The 14929-nt window shown below is 49.2% G+C and overlaps 1 protein-coding gene across 1 annotated transcript; it reads left to right on the forward strand.

Annotated features, from left to right (window-relative positions):
* Positions 5003-14716, forward strand: KLHL33 (kelch like family member 33). Its single transcript, XM_003356720.4, is given in 6 exon segments — positions 5003-5075; positions 5416-6183; positions 10614-10913; positions 10916-11537; positions 11653-11820; positions 11927-14716. Coding segments are annotated over 5 exon segments (2391 nt in total). The 5' UTR covers positions 5003-5075; positions 5416-5435; the 3' UTR covers positions 12480-14716.

Consider the following 14929-nt stretch of genomic DNA (forward strand, 5'->3'; position numbering starts at 1 on the left):
AATGAATAAGTTGATGGGGAGGTAAACCAAAGAAATAATCAAATGACTGTGAAGTAAGACTTGGGCTGGGAGTTTCCATTGTGGCACAGTGGAAACGAATCCGACTAGGAGCCATGAGGTTGCAGGTTTGATCTCTGGCCTCACTCAGTGGGTTCTAAGGATCCCTCGTTGCTGTGAGCTGTAGTGTAGGTCGAAGACACAGCTTAGATCTGATGTTGCTGTGGTGCAGGCCAGCAGCTGTATCTCTGATTTGACCCCTAGCCTGGGAACCTCCATATGCTGTGGGTGTGGCCCTAAAAAACAAACAAACAAAAAAGACTTGGGCTAAAGATTTAAATTGGGATTGCATGAGCTTGGGAAAAGAGTAAGTTTCTGATTACTTACTAAGTAGAAAGTGATGATAAATACCTTTTTTTTTTTCATTTGCAAAGGATAGACATAAATGGGTTGAAACGCATTGAGATGTGGAGATTTAAATAAATAGATAATAAAGTGGAAATTTTGAGATGGAAGATAGAAGATAAGTTCTTGACTATATTGAGAACAGGAATGATCTGTTTCTTTAGGCTTGGGGAGATTTCAGGTCTGTTATGCATTAACCTCGGGTACTTAGATTTTTTATTAATATTATGGGATGGGATGGATCTTAGCTGGAGGACTCTTTGGCACTGTAGCCCCGGTTGGTATTGCTTAGTAGGAGAGTTCTTTCCTTAGGAAGCTTTGGGCTCTCATAAAACCCTGGCGTTACCAAAGCTTTGGGCTACCCAAGGGTAGGATTAACGGTTGTGGAGCTAGGAGACTGAAATCATGGCTCATTGAGTCCTGAACTATGGATTCCTCCTTTTAGCTGTCTCCTCCTGAGTCTCTTAGTAGCAGCCTAGAGTCAGTGTGCCCTGCTGATTTGTTGTAGTGGAAGAGGACCTTCATTTTCACAAATGAAGGCAGTAGGGGATGTCAGACCCCTGAGAGCATTTCCAGCTGGCCCTGGGACAGACTGACTGAGAAATCACAGGCCCCTGGAAGGTGATGTGAGAAATGGAACCTGTTCCTCAGTTTCTCTAGCCACTGGACCAGTCCCACCTTTGGGCTCAATGCTCCTGCAGTTTGGAATCTTCCCAGACTCACACCTTGCCTCCTCATTTCATCACCTAGTCCCTCAGAGAAGCAGAAACCGGGGTTCCAGTCATTTTGCACTAAAGGCAGGAGTGGAGGGCCTTACTGATGCTGGCAGAAATGCCCAGATAGGAAAGTGTGGTCCACATGATGGCAAGGAGGGTTCCACTGGGGATAGCAGTAGCAGGGTCCTGCTAACAAAAGTTGAACCATTAGTCAAAAGAAAAGAGGGGTAATAGTGTACTGTGTTCCTGGACATCCTTCTCACCTTGAAATCCCCAGAGATAACAGATCTGGTGAGTACCGCAATGGCTGAGGGAAGATAGAAAACATACCAGGGAAACTGCCCTCTGGACCACACCATTGTGAGACCAATTTTTCCAAGAAGATGCTTCCTACATAAAAGAACAGAGGGAAAAGATGAGGTTTTGAGGAGCACTTCCTGGCTTCCTTCATTCAGCCTATAGTATTACCCTTCTACCCTGTTTAGTGTCAGTGGCTTAGGTTAGGTTGAGAAGCATAGGGGAATTTTTGGCCCAGGGACTTTAGGACTCAGAATGGTCTGATAGTCAACTTGTAAATGACAGACTATCAGAAATCAAGGGGTCTTAGGAGAATACATTTCTCCGTCAGCTTCCCACTGTCTCACCTTGATACTCAAAGAAGCCAGTGGCTTGTTGGTTAGGGTTTGTGAGGAGGAGGAGGGTCCCCAGCAGGTAGTTGACAAAAGGGGAGGATTGGGAAGAAGAAGGTAATTTGGGCCCGGAATGCCATGGCTGACTCCTCCCCTGAGACAGAGGGAGGGAGAGATGGAGAGGGAGGGAGGGAGATGAGTGAAAGGGAAGGAGTAACTCCACTCTCCTTGTCTCATCCTTACTCTCCTCTCTAAGCCTATAGTTCCCTTTCCCACCAATCTCTTTCCATTAAAGGATGTTGCTAAATGGGCGTCCTTTTCCTTCTTGCCTCAAACTGCAAAGTGTCCCTTCCCATGCCAGAGGGGTGAATCTCTGTAAATATCTGAGGGCAATAAACAAGGCATTTCTCATCCAGTAGTCGCATCTAGTGCTCATCCCAACTGATCCTTAGGAGTCTTCCTTACTTTCCCGCTCAAGAACTGGCATGTGGAGTTTCTCCCGGCAAAGCTAGCTAGTTTCAGGTCTGGGTCCCTGGAAATCTGCTCTATCACACACACACACACACCCTGGTCCCTGGAAATCTGCTCGCGCTCTCTCTCTCTCTCTCTCTCTCTCTCTCTCTCTCTCTCTCTCTCTCTCTCTCTCTCTCTCTCTCACACACACACACACACACACACACACACACACCTTCATGATCTGTCCACCTCTCACTACATCCCATGCTCCTGGAAGGACAGAACACAGGTCATGGATCAGAGACTTTATTGGCTGATTTGATGCCTCCATCTGACTCTTAAAATGACTTTCCCAGCTTGGAGCCACAAAAGTGCAAGCTTGCAGGGTTGGGGGGTGGGCAGCCGACTTGAGAAAAGGACATACCAAGGGAAGAGATGGGCATTACTTGGAACAGCTCCACAAGGGTCTGCAAGAAGAGTCTCTGTTCACAGCCATGGCTACTGCATTGGTGAAAGGAAAGATGATTCCAATGGAACTGCCAAGCTCTGTATCCAGGTTGTGCAAGGTAAGGAAGTAGATGCCACCTTAGAAGAGAAGAAGGAAGAGTCAGTCTGTGGTCTCAGCAACTCATGACAAGTCTGGGGCCCCTGAGAGATCATGGAGTCACAACAGACTCACCAGCCTTGACTTTGCCATTGATGGAGACTGCTGAGATAGACAGGCTGGAGACAGTAGTGATGAAGCTGAGAACAGGATAATGAGCCATGTGAGCCCTGGACTGGGATGGAAATGAGGCTCCTTTCATTCACTCAGACCATGTCCCACATCCCTTTCTATTGTCCAGCAGAGCCCTGAGCTCATACATGTGCCCACCTGAGCAGTGACCTAATGTAGCTATAGGTGGAGCATGATGCCCTAGATGTCCAGCATGCAGTGGATCAGGGGAAGCAGGGTAGAGGGGGAGGAACCAAGGTCACCCTTAGTTCTCTCCTCTCACCCTCACAGGTACTCTTGAGATTCTCCTTAGAGCAAAGATCTCTTTCCCTGACTTGATCCCCGACTTTTGGGAACCCTGAGTGCTAATCCATTACCATGAATCCCATGACCCAGCTAAAGCATGCTGGGGGGCTTTACCAGGACTGGTCCCTGGATTCTCAGGATCCTCTTCTTGAGACTATGGCTCTGCTCAGGGCTCCTCAGTAGAAGTGGAAGCCACACTGTCCCCTGGTTGAGATGGCACAGATGTGGCTGGGATGCTAAGACCTCTCCCCAGCCAGCATGTCAGCAACAAAAAGAAGAGCTAATAGGCCTGGAGGTGCTATGGGGAAAGGTCAGTCCCAAGGATTTTAAGGGAGGGTGAATGATAGCTCAAAAGAGAGGGTTTCATCCAACTTTTGGGGTTCACTGTAGGGTTTGGGTTTCACTGTGGCAAAGCAGAGCAGACATGTGGCTATGGTGGAGCCATCTCAGGACCATGGGGTTGGCTGAGAATTCAGAGCGGGGTCTAGTGTCCTTGTCTTTGTAGATGGGGCCAACCTGAGGTTTGTCTCTGAAGAATAGCAGTTCTTCTTCTTCCTGGTGGGGCCCAAGGTGTTGGCTACCTTGTCTCGCCAAGGGGAGGCAATAAGAGGATGCAAAATGTCTGAACTGGGGGAGAGGGTGCAGAGGCTGGTCAATATCACCCATTTCAATCATGGGGTGCCTCTCTCCGTCAACCCATTTAGGGGAGAGCAGCCTGGGCTTGCCCAGGGAACACTACCCTGGTTGGTGAGGGTACCCAGGCGGCAAGTGGAGAACAGGAGCATCCCTGAAAGCCTAAGGAGGTGCTGTGCAGAGCAATCCACCTTCCCGAACCTCCCCCATACTAACACCACTCATCTCACAGGAGTCCTAAGGAACAATCCAGCTTGGCTCCCGGTTGTCAGCTTGTTGGGCAATCTATTTAGCCCAGATCAGGTTTTTTTATAGGCCAGGAAACTCACACTCAACAGCCCTTGGTCTGCTCTACCTTCCTGGGAGAAGGGAGGGAAGGAAAATCGCTGCCCCTTCTTTAATTTCTTTTCCCTTGAGGGTACCTGGAACTGCAGTGAAGAATGACTGTGCAGATTTAGGGGATCTCAGGATGAGCAAGGGTGTTGTCCTGGGCAGAGAGAGTGGCTGTTGGTGTTCTTTTTGAAATAGTGAGAATGCTTGTACACACCCAGGCCATCCAGTCCAGGACACTTGTCCCCATAGCAGCAGAGATCAATCCCATATTGCACTGTCTCACCCTCATCCCAGCCACTAGCAGGATTAGACCCCTCCAGATACTTCTTAAGTCCCGGTGTTGAGTGTCTCTCTCTCACCACAGACTCCACACGGAGCAGGGATGAAACCCCTGGCCGGGAGTGGGTCTCCTATGGTCCACAGCCCTAATCCCCACCCCTTTACCTCTCCCACCCCTTTGCCCTCATTGAACCAGATGGATTATGTTTGAGTTTCACACCAGTATTGTTTGCTCCAAGGTCCCAGCTTTATCTAGAAAAATCAGCACTCAAAGACCAGGACTGACTCAAAACATATGCCCCACTCTTTCTTCCCACCTTCCCATGGGTCTGCACAGTCCAGACGTGCTTCACCCACCCCTCCATCCCAGTCCAGTGAATGTAGCCTTTTTAGCCTTGCTCACTACCTGATCCCCCGCATCCTTCCTGGCTCCTGAATTTGCCTAGCTCAGCACCAGGCTTGGCCTACAAGTGGAAGGGGGAAAGGAGGTCATCTTAGGACAGGCCCAGGGGATTGGGTGTCTGAGTTTGGGCACCAGGAGCCCAACCCCTAGTCCTCCAGCACCAGCTATAATTAGCCTGGTGGGGCCACTGACAGGGAAGCAGGGTGAGTTCCCTCTGCCATGCTGTCCAAAGTAGAGCAGGCTCAAGAGAGAGGACAAGCAAACGCTGGTGTCTTAGGGGGGTGACAATGGGATGGGGGCAAGACCGGGTTGGGGGGTGTACAGTTCTGGGTACTGGATCTTTACACATGCTTCTTGCCGTGCTTCACTGCACCTTGTGAACCTCATTAGTTGCGCTGTGTATCCTAGATGTTCAGGCCTTGGGATGGGCGGGGGCGTGTTGAAATAGGGAGAGGGACTGACATGTTGGGGGACAGGAGGCAAAGCTTCCTCTGGCCTCTCTGGGTCCAGCTCTAACCCTCTCTTCTCTTTGTTCAACTGCAGCAATCCAGCGAACCTGCGCCATGAGTGTCTCGGACTCAGCACATCGTCCTTCAGACCCAGAGCATGTCTCTCTTCCTGTCCAGAAGGATGGTCTTGGCTTCCCTTCGCCTGCCCGGAGAACCCCCTCCTGGCCTCCGTCCCCAGATGAGGATCCCAGTTTGCCCCCCTTTCCTCTGGAAGAGCCTGGCCCCAGACTTATGGCCCCAGGGAGCCTTCCCTCTCCAGCCTTGTCCCTAGAGGAAGAAGAAGAGGATGAGGACGGAGAAGACGCGGCGGAGCCCGAGGGGCTGTGCAGTGAGGAGCATCCCAGCCAGTTTTTCGCGGAAGCGCAGCGGTTGCGGGAGCAGAGGCTGCTGCTGGATGAAGAGGTGTCAGTTGGGGGGCGAATATATGGGGTGCATCGGGTGATCTTGGCTGCTGTTAGCAGCCTCTTCAGAGGCAGGCTGCTGGGCAGTGGAGGTCCGCAACCCCCCTTCAGCCTGGACGTAACCCCCAGGGCCTGGGAGGCCGTGCTGACCTTTGCCTATGAGGGGGTGCTGGGCCCCGCCCCGCAGGAGGATGTGTTGGTAGCTGCTGAAACCCTGGGAGCGCCCCGGGTGAAGGCCGTGGCCCAGAGGGGACGCCAAGGGGCTGGAAGCGCCGGGGAAGATGAAAAGCAGCCCAGCCAGGCCGAGGAGCTGAGAGAGAACCTGCGCAGCATTGAGCTCCTGTACCGAGAGGGCATCGGGTGTGACCTGGAGCTGGAGGCAGGCGGTTGCCGGCTGCGGGGTGAGGGCCTGTGGGGCGTTATATTAATGCAGGTGCATATGCTACCTGGAATTGTGTGTGCAAGCAGCAGGTGGTTCCATCCCTACCATAGGAGTTTTGATCCCCGCTGCAGACAGAATTTCTCTGGGGTGGCTTTTGGTGTCTCTCCTGAGCCATTGAAAATGGAGCATGCGCAGTTGAGTTGTTTTCCTCTGAGCACTGACAGATTTATACTGTGGCTTTTCCTGGGCCCAGTAACAAGGGATTTCCAGCCAGCTGGAAATTTTCTCCAGCTGGCGGGAGGGAAAGTTATAGTCCATGGCAGTAGAACAAGCAGGAGGTGATTAAATAGGGAGTAACCAAAGGTCCTTCTTGGTATCTTCTGTTTAAGAGACAGGAAAAGCCAGAGGAACACAGTAGAAAAATTCATAGTGTGTCCTTTTCTCTAAGTGTGCCTGACACCATAGCAGACGTGGACCCTACAGCTAATGAGCAAGATCTGGTACTGTTTTGCCATAATCTTAAGGCTACCGGGTCATGGGACTTTGAAGTTAACTCTGCTCATCACCAGGAAAGCTAAGGAGGTTTGAAAAAGTTGAGTGTTATTCAGATTCTACTAACATTTAGTGAGGTACTGGGTTCCAAGAATTTTTACACGTGCCATCTCACTTAATCTCACTGAAAACTAGTGAGTTAGATACCATTATGCCTAGGTGCAGTTAAAGAATATTAAACTCAGAAATATTAACTGGTGAGAACCAGGATACAAATCCACATCCACTAGCCCAGTCTGCTTTCACTAGGCCATGCATTGCCTCCTAGGCAGCCAAGCCAAAGACACACAGGACGGGGCAAATGGAGTCAGAGTGCAGACACGTACAAGTTTAAAATTAAAGGGCTTAGTTTCAATATTATCTAGTTCAGCTCTTTATTGATAAGGAAATCAGACTTTAAGACATTTCCAAAGTCATATATCTACCACTCATTAGAGGAATGACTGGGACCAAAGTGCTTCTGGGGCTCCTAGAAGGAAAGGAAAAGCATCCTATCTTGTCGGCTTGGGCTACTATAACAAAAATACCATAGGCTGGCTGGTTTAACAACAGAAATTTTCAGAGTTCCCTTCGTGGTGCAGTGGAAATGAATCTGACTAGGAACTATGAGGTTGCAATTTCGATCTCTGGCCTTGCTCAGTGGGTTATGGATCTGGCATTTCTGTGGCTGTGGTGCACCCGCAGCTGTAGCTCTGATTTGACCCCTAGCCTAGGAACCGCCATATGCTGCAGGTGCGGCCCTAAAAAGTGAAAAACAAAACAATCAAAAAACATCCAGAAATTTTCTTCTCATGTTCTGGAAGCCGAAGGGTGCCAGGTTCTGGTTAGGGCCCTCTTTCTGAAAGTAGATGGCTACTTTCTCACTGTATCTTCACATGACAGGAAGAGAGAGGTATTATTTCTCTTATGTCTTTTCTTATAAAGGCACTAATCCCTTTCAAGAGGGTTCCACCCACACTTAATTACCTCCCAAAGGCCCACCCACAGATACCATCGCGTTGGAGATTATGGCTTCCACATATAAACTGAGGGGTGAAGGACATAAATATTCAGTTCATAACACATTTCTAAAGGGTTTTTATTTCCAATAGCACTAGATGGAGGGGAAATTTAAAACATAGCTTTGGAGTTCCGGTCATGGCTCAGCGGTAATGAACCTGACTAGTATCCATGAGGAAGGATGTGGGTTTTATCTCTGGCCCTGTTCAATGGGTTAAGGATCTAGCATTGCTGTGGCTGTGGTGTAGGCCAGCAGCTGCTGCTCTGATTCAACCCCTAGCCTGGGAACTTCCCTATGCCATGGGTGTAGCCCTTTAAAAAAAAAAAAGAGAGAGAGAGGCAGGAGTTCCCATCGTGGCTCAGTGGTTACTGAATCTGACTAGGAACCATGAAGTTTTAGGTTTGATCCCTGGCCTCGCTTAATGATTTGGCATTGCCATGAGCTGTGGTGTAGGCCAGCAGCTATAGCTCTGATAAGACCCCTAGCCTGGGAACTTCCATATGCCCTCGGGTGCAGCCCTAGAAAAGACAAAAAAAATAAAAAATAAAAAAGACAAAAAAATAAAAAATAAGATTTCATAGTTTTAAAATTCTCACTAGGGTTTGGAATTTAAGCATTCTTCCATCACTGCTTTCCCTTCCTTCAGAAACACTCCAACTTAATGATGGGAACCTGTCACTTAAAATTCTAGGGAAGAATGATGAGCAAGGGTGGTGTGAAATACAATGGTTGTCAGTCCTTTGACAGTTGGCTCTGAGCTATATAGGCTGATTGATGATATGGAAGATGCCTCACCTGCTTTGAGGAAAGCAGATTTTCTCAGGCACTCTATATGCGAAAGCTGTCGCTGATGTTTACAGCTTAGGAAATACCGAGCCACTACCTACTGCTTAAACAGACAATGGAAAGCCATGTCTTATCACCTGCCCTTCGAGAGAGGTGGAGGTAAACATGCCACAGTTGGTCAAAGCAGCCTGAGGTTTTTAAGCCTCACTGGGACTTGAGCCTGTGTGACCTGCCTGAGAGGACTTCCAGTAGCATTTCCCCTCTTTTCTAGTATGGGGTATTTCAACACATAACAAAGAAAAGAGAAATTAAGATGAATACCCAAACACCCATCACCCGGACTTAAAAATTAACATTTTACTATATTTGTTCATTTCTTTATTTATGTTTTGCTGAGGTTTAAAGTAAATCTCAGGCATTTCACTCATAAATACTAGGGTATATGTCTCTCTAAAACAGGACATTTTCTCATACAATCACAATATTTTTATCGTATCTAAGAAAATTAACTGTGATTTCTTAGTATTGCCTCATCCACATTGAAATTTTCCTATTTGTCCAAAAAATGTCTTTTAGAGCTGCTTCATTCAACTCAGGAGCCAATCAGGGTTTATGTAAACTCAAATGTGTGTCTCTTAAGTTTCCTTTACTCTTGTACAGTCCTCTCTCCCTTTTCTTATGACTTGATTTACTGAAGAAACAAGATTAGTTATCCTATAGAATGTTACATTGTCTAGCTTTTTTTGTTTTTTTTTGTTTTGTTTTGTTTTTGTCTTTTTAGGGTCACACCCGAAGCACATGGAGGTTCCCAGGCTAGGGGTCCAGTCGGAGCTGTAGCCACTGGCCTACACCACAGCCACAGCACCTAGGGATCCGAGCCGCATTTACAACCTACACCACAGCTCACGGCAACACCAGATCCTTAACTCACTGAGCAAGGTCAGGATCTAACCCGCAACCTCATGGTTCCTAGTCGGTAACCACTGAGCCACGATGGGAACTCCTCATTTTCTAGCTTTGTAGGCATTTTCCCTTATGGTTTTATTTAACATGTTCTTTTTAATTTGCTGTAAACTTGAACTTAGATCTAAAGGTTTGACCTTTTTTAGATCTAAAGGTTTGGATTTAGGATAACAATTTTGGCCGGAATACACTGTACTTCATGCCAAGTGCCTCAGATTGAGTTACATTAGCAGGCACATGAGGTCTAGTTATTTAACAGTATTTGTTAATGGGACAGTTTCAATGTCATGAGGGCTATGCAGGTGAGGGAACTGACACACAAGTATGCTCATTGCATCCTGGCATCAGGCACAGTGTATAATGATCTGTCCCAACAGCCGCTGCATGGAGATAGAAAATAAATCATTCCATTTCACTGGGATTCAGTTTCTTTATCTTAAAAGGAGCAATTGAACAGGGTGATTTGAAGGTTTCCAGTTTCCAGTGTCACAATTTCATGAATTATACCAAGATGGAGAGGTGGGTAGGCAGAGAAAATCTAGAACACATGAGAAATATTAAGCACTAAATCTTGGGTACGAGGAGATGGCAATTAGATGAATTTGAGTCACAGCCATTCCTGAGTGTTACCACTTTCTGAGTAAAATATGACCAGCAGAATGGCAGGTGTCTGTGGCTCTTGCAATTGTAGAGAAAAGCAATTTATTCTGTGCATATCATAGAAAGACCCATCTATGTATGTTGCACATTGATCTTTGCAGTTTATTTTGTGTCCTCTTTTAGCACATGTTCTCTATAGCACCTTCTCCACTTGATTGATCAAGACTCTTTTTCTAATTGACCTGCATCAAAAAGGCTCAAGCAATGCTTATCAAAGTATCTTCAGGCCACTAACATGAAAATTATGCAGGGTGCTTGAAAATGTTAAAATGCAAATTCCTAGGGCCTCCGTCTAGAGCTAGTGAATCAGAATCTCTGGGGGGTGGGTCCCTGAAACCTGCATTTTAACAAGCACCCCATGGTATACTGGTGCATACCATAGTTTGTCCTGTGGTCTTGGGTTGTTGGCTCCAAGTTAGGGTTGTGAAGTTGGGAGAGTGCCTAGCAATTTGCAACACTTTGGTTCCTTCTGCTTCTCCCTCTTGCAGTGCACCGAGCAGCCCTCGCCTGTGGCAGCGAGTTCTTTGGGGCCATGCTCCTGAGTGGGATGAGGGAATCCCAGGGCACAGAGGTGTCTCTGCACACCATCTCTGCCCAGGACCTACGACTCCTCGTCTCTTTTGCCTACTCAGGGGTTGTACGGGCAAGGTGGCCAGGACTGCTGAGAGCTGCCCAGGCTGCTGTGCAGTACCAGAGCTCTTCCTGCCTGACCCTGTGCCAGAGAGCCTTGGCACAAGGCCTCAGCCCTGCTCGTTGCCTGGCCCTGATCCCCATGGCTGAAGCCCCTGGGTTGAGAGGCTCTGGAGCAAAGCCCGTCACTACCTCCTCACCCACCTGCCCGCTGTGGCTTTGTGCTCTGCCTTCCCTTCTTTACCGGCCATCTGGCTGGCAGAACTCCTGGATAGCGATGAGCTACACTTGCAGGAGGAGTTCGAGGCCTTTGTGGCTGCACGGTGTTGGCTAGCTGCCAACCCTGAGACTCAGGAGTCAGAGGCCAAGGCCCTGCTTCGATGTGTCCGCTTTGGCCGTATGTCCACCAGGGAGCTGCGGAGGGTACGGGCGGCTGGGCTGCCTCCACCCTTCACCTCAGACTTGCTGCATCAGCTGCTGGTGGAAGCTGAGGTACCAGGACAAGAGAGGCGGAGGGAGCCTGACCAGGCACTGGTAGTGATCGGTGGGGACGGGCTCAGATCAGACATGGCCATGAGACAGCCATCCCGAGGAGTGTGGTGGGCCCGGGCCTTTTGCTGCGGAACAGGACTGGTTCGAACTGTGGAGTGGGGCCGGCTGCCTGCCTTGCCTGCCCCTGGGCGCTTCCGGCATGGGGCTGCGAGCCTAGCAGGAAGTGAACTCTACGTGTGTGGGGGACAGGATTTCTACAGCCACTCGAACACCCTGGCTTCAACTCTCAGGTATGGGCCCCTGAGACTGGCAGGTCTCCAGGTGGGCAGCTGAGGGAGGTTGCTGGCCCAGCCAACCACAGACTCCCAGGCTCACTCTTCCCATCTCTTGTCTCTCTGTGCTCAGGTGGGACCCCAGTCAAGAGAACTGGGAGGAGATGGCACCTTTGTGCCAGGCTCGGAGTTTTTTCCCCCTGGTGGTTCTGGATGGACTGCTTTATGCCCTGGGTGGACGAAACAATGGTGTTGCCCTCAGCTCTGTGGAGACTTATAACCCTAAGCTCAATGTCTGGAGGTGAGCAGGGAAGGGGGTGTTTCAGGCATCAGGGAGAGGTTTGGAGAGTCGGCAGAGGATAATTGAAGATGATTTTTGCTTGACCACGTGCCCTCTTCTCCCTCAGGCCAGCACCTGCTCTTCCAGCACCACGCTTTGCCCACGCAGCTGCTGTTTTGGAGGGCCAGTTGTATGTGAGCGGTGGCTGCAGTGGGACTGGCCAATACTTGGCTTCGTTGCTGCACTATGACCCCAACCTTGAGAAGCCAGGGACACATCTGAGCCCAATGGGGGTGCCTCGGGCTGGCCACGTCATGGGTGCTCTGGGTAGCCGGTTGTATGTAGCAGGTGGGCTAGGGGAGACCGGGGATCTGCTGAGCTTCGAGGCCTATGAACCAAGGACTGATAGCTGGACTCAGCTGCCACCCCTGCCCTGCCCCCATGTAGGGGCTGCAGGTGCCGTGCTACAGGGGGAGCTACTGGTGCTGGGGGGCTACAGCCATCGTACTTATGCCCCCTCCCACCTCATCCATGCCTATTGTCCTGGCCTGGGCCGATGGCTGTGCCTGGGAACTCTGCCTAGGCCTCGGGCTGAGATGCCTGCCTGCATCCTGACACTGCCCCCTGTGCAGCACAGAGCTTTGGTCTCCATGGGGCACCAAACCAAACCTGCTGGGTGAGGGGGGAGCAGCAGTGGATTGGGGGAGGAAGGGGTAGAGACATTGTGAGGGAAGGATGGAGATGATCGGGGTGGAGCAGAAAAAGGTTTTAGTCATGGTCGTATTTCATTCTAGCTCAGTGCTTTACAACTCAGGAACTGCTTTTTATACATGCTCTTCATTGAGGAAAGTGTGGTTTCAGAATTCCTGGAGCAAGAGGAAGGGGAGGGGAGGCTACTGAATACTTAAGTAAGGAGAGGAGACCCAGGGGCTACTCTACAAGGTTTAGGGACCGTGGCATGATTCTTGGTGGGGAAAGTGCATCTGGCTGGGAAGACAGTCCAGAAGTGTCAGTCGCCAAGGTGAAGGGGCCATGAGAGGACAGTCAGGAAAATGATGATTCTAACCAATGGATGAGGAAGAAAGTGGAACGGCTATCCATCAAAGAGTTGAGGAGTGTAGGAGACGGACCGTAATTGTTGCTTCTCTTTATTCTCCAATCCCTGGGATACCTAAACCCTCTTGACAATATTCTATCTCAGGTTATTTGTAGATCCAGTCTAGCGTTTCCTCAGTCACCCACTGCAGGCTGCCCCTAAGGGCCTCTTGGTTTTCAATCTGAGGCAGAATTCACATCCGGATCCGGCACAACACAGGGGCCCTAGATGCCAGGGCGACAAGGTGGGAGTACTGCACGTGGGGAGGATGAGCGGGCAGAGAGGAGGAGGGAGGTGCCTATGGTGGGAAAGGGATGAAACAAGGTGTGAGGTTGTGAGGTGGGAGAAGTCAGGAGCCTGGCCTGGCTGTTTCCTTCCCTTTGCGGTGAATCGAGGGATCAGGAGGGAAAACAGTGCAGTCGTGGTGTGAGGTCCTAAGCCATGAGAGGAAGTGGCCGAGAGAAGAGGAGAAGTAGAAAAGACTTAGAAAAGAGGTTTTCTCCTCTGTCCATTTCCTCCAGAGTTCTTTGACTCCATTTCCCTTTTTCTTAGTCAGGGAAAGTCTAGTCAGATGTTTCCTCTCTCTCTTCCTCCACCCTGCTTTTCCTTCCCCCCTTTTTTTCCCCTTTCCTTTCTTTTCTCTTCTCTTTTTTCCCTCACAGTTATTATCTACTATGTGTCAGGTCCTATAGGAGGAACTAAGGATCTAAGGACAGGGAGCTCCTGACCAGCACACAGATTTGCAACCAAATACAAGTTTTACTGTAGAGTTAAGAAGTATGGATGCTTGCCTCATGCCTCTTGTGAGAGCTGTGTACGAACACTCAGAGGATGGAGGAGGGCAGCTGCCCAGAGAAGGCTTCTGTTAGGAAGGCATCAGCAGATGGGTACAGTGTGGACTTTTTTTATGGCCACATCTGCGGCATATGGAAGCTCCCAGGCTAGGGGTCAAATTGGAGCTGCAGATGCCAGCCTACACCACAGCCACACTGAATCCGAGCCACATCTGCAACATACGCCACGGCTTGTGGCAGTGCTGGATCCTTAGCCCACTCTGTGGGGCCAGGGATTGAACCTGCATCCTCATGGATGGATTGGGTTCTTAACCTGTTGGGCCACAATGGGAACTCCTGGACTGGATCTTGAAGGCTGCCTGGAAACTCACCCATCAGAGGAGGAAAGCATTCCAGTCAGATGAAAGAAGAAAGTGGGGTGTGTGGGGCCCCGTGTCTCCACAGCAAAGGGAAACTCAGCACTCCACGGGTTCTTCAGAGAATTCTGATGCCTTTGCCAGCCTTCTCTCTTCCCTGGAACCTTCCTAAGGACAATGGCTTTCAATTGTCCTCAATTAACAATTGTCTATTCCCTCCCTCCACAGCTCCTCTAAATCTTTCTTGTCTGGTATTTCCACTTCTGACCCCTGAGCAGCACAGGGCAAAGAAGGGCCAGTTCCTTGTATAGGTCAGTTTTCTATCACCATTGCTTGTTAAGGTTCTCACACTGCTAAGGATGAGCTAGGGAGCCTCCCTTGCATCTTCTTCGTCATGTCCAGGAGGGACTTGATGTGTTTTTTGTTTACTTTTTGAGATTTTATTATTTTATTAAGGTTTTTTTCTATATCTCTGTTTAGGAACATAGTTGAAAATGAGGAGGGGTAAGTAGGCTATATAAGAGAAGAAAGATTGAAGAAGATAGGAAAGAAGGAAATTGGAAGCATTGAGAAACTACGAGGATTGAGTCATTAGGGTGAACGTCTGTGAAGAGGTTCTTTGTGATTTGTATGCAAAGATGGGCTTAAATAAATGTTTTATCATGATTGAATCATTCTTGTCTGAGCTTCTCTGTTATAAAAAGCATTCAGTATCCCTGTATCCCCTCTAATTTGGTTTCTGTCTCCACCTCCCTACTGAACCCACCCCTCCCTCATTGTCACCAAGACCTACTTCTCAACAAATCAAACAACCTAACACTGTCCTCATTCTCCTTCATCTTTCTGCAGGAAGTTGATTGGCTTAAAAAATGGCTTTTAGGAGT

The sequence above is a fragment of the Sus scrofa genome, chromosome 7 (genome assembly GCF_000003025.6).
Source record: "Sus scrofa isolate TJ Tabasco breed Duroc chromosome 7, Sscrofa11.1, whole genome shotgun sequence".
In the NCBI taxonomy this organism is placed as follows: Eukaryota; Metazoa; Chordata; class Mammalia; order Artiodactyla; family Suidae; genus Sus; species Sus scrofa.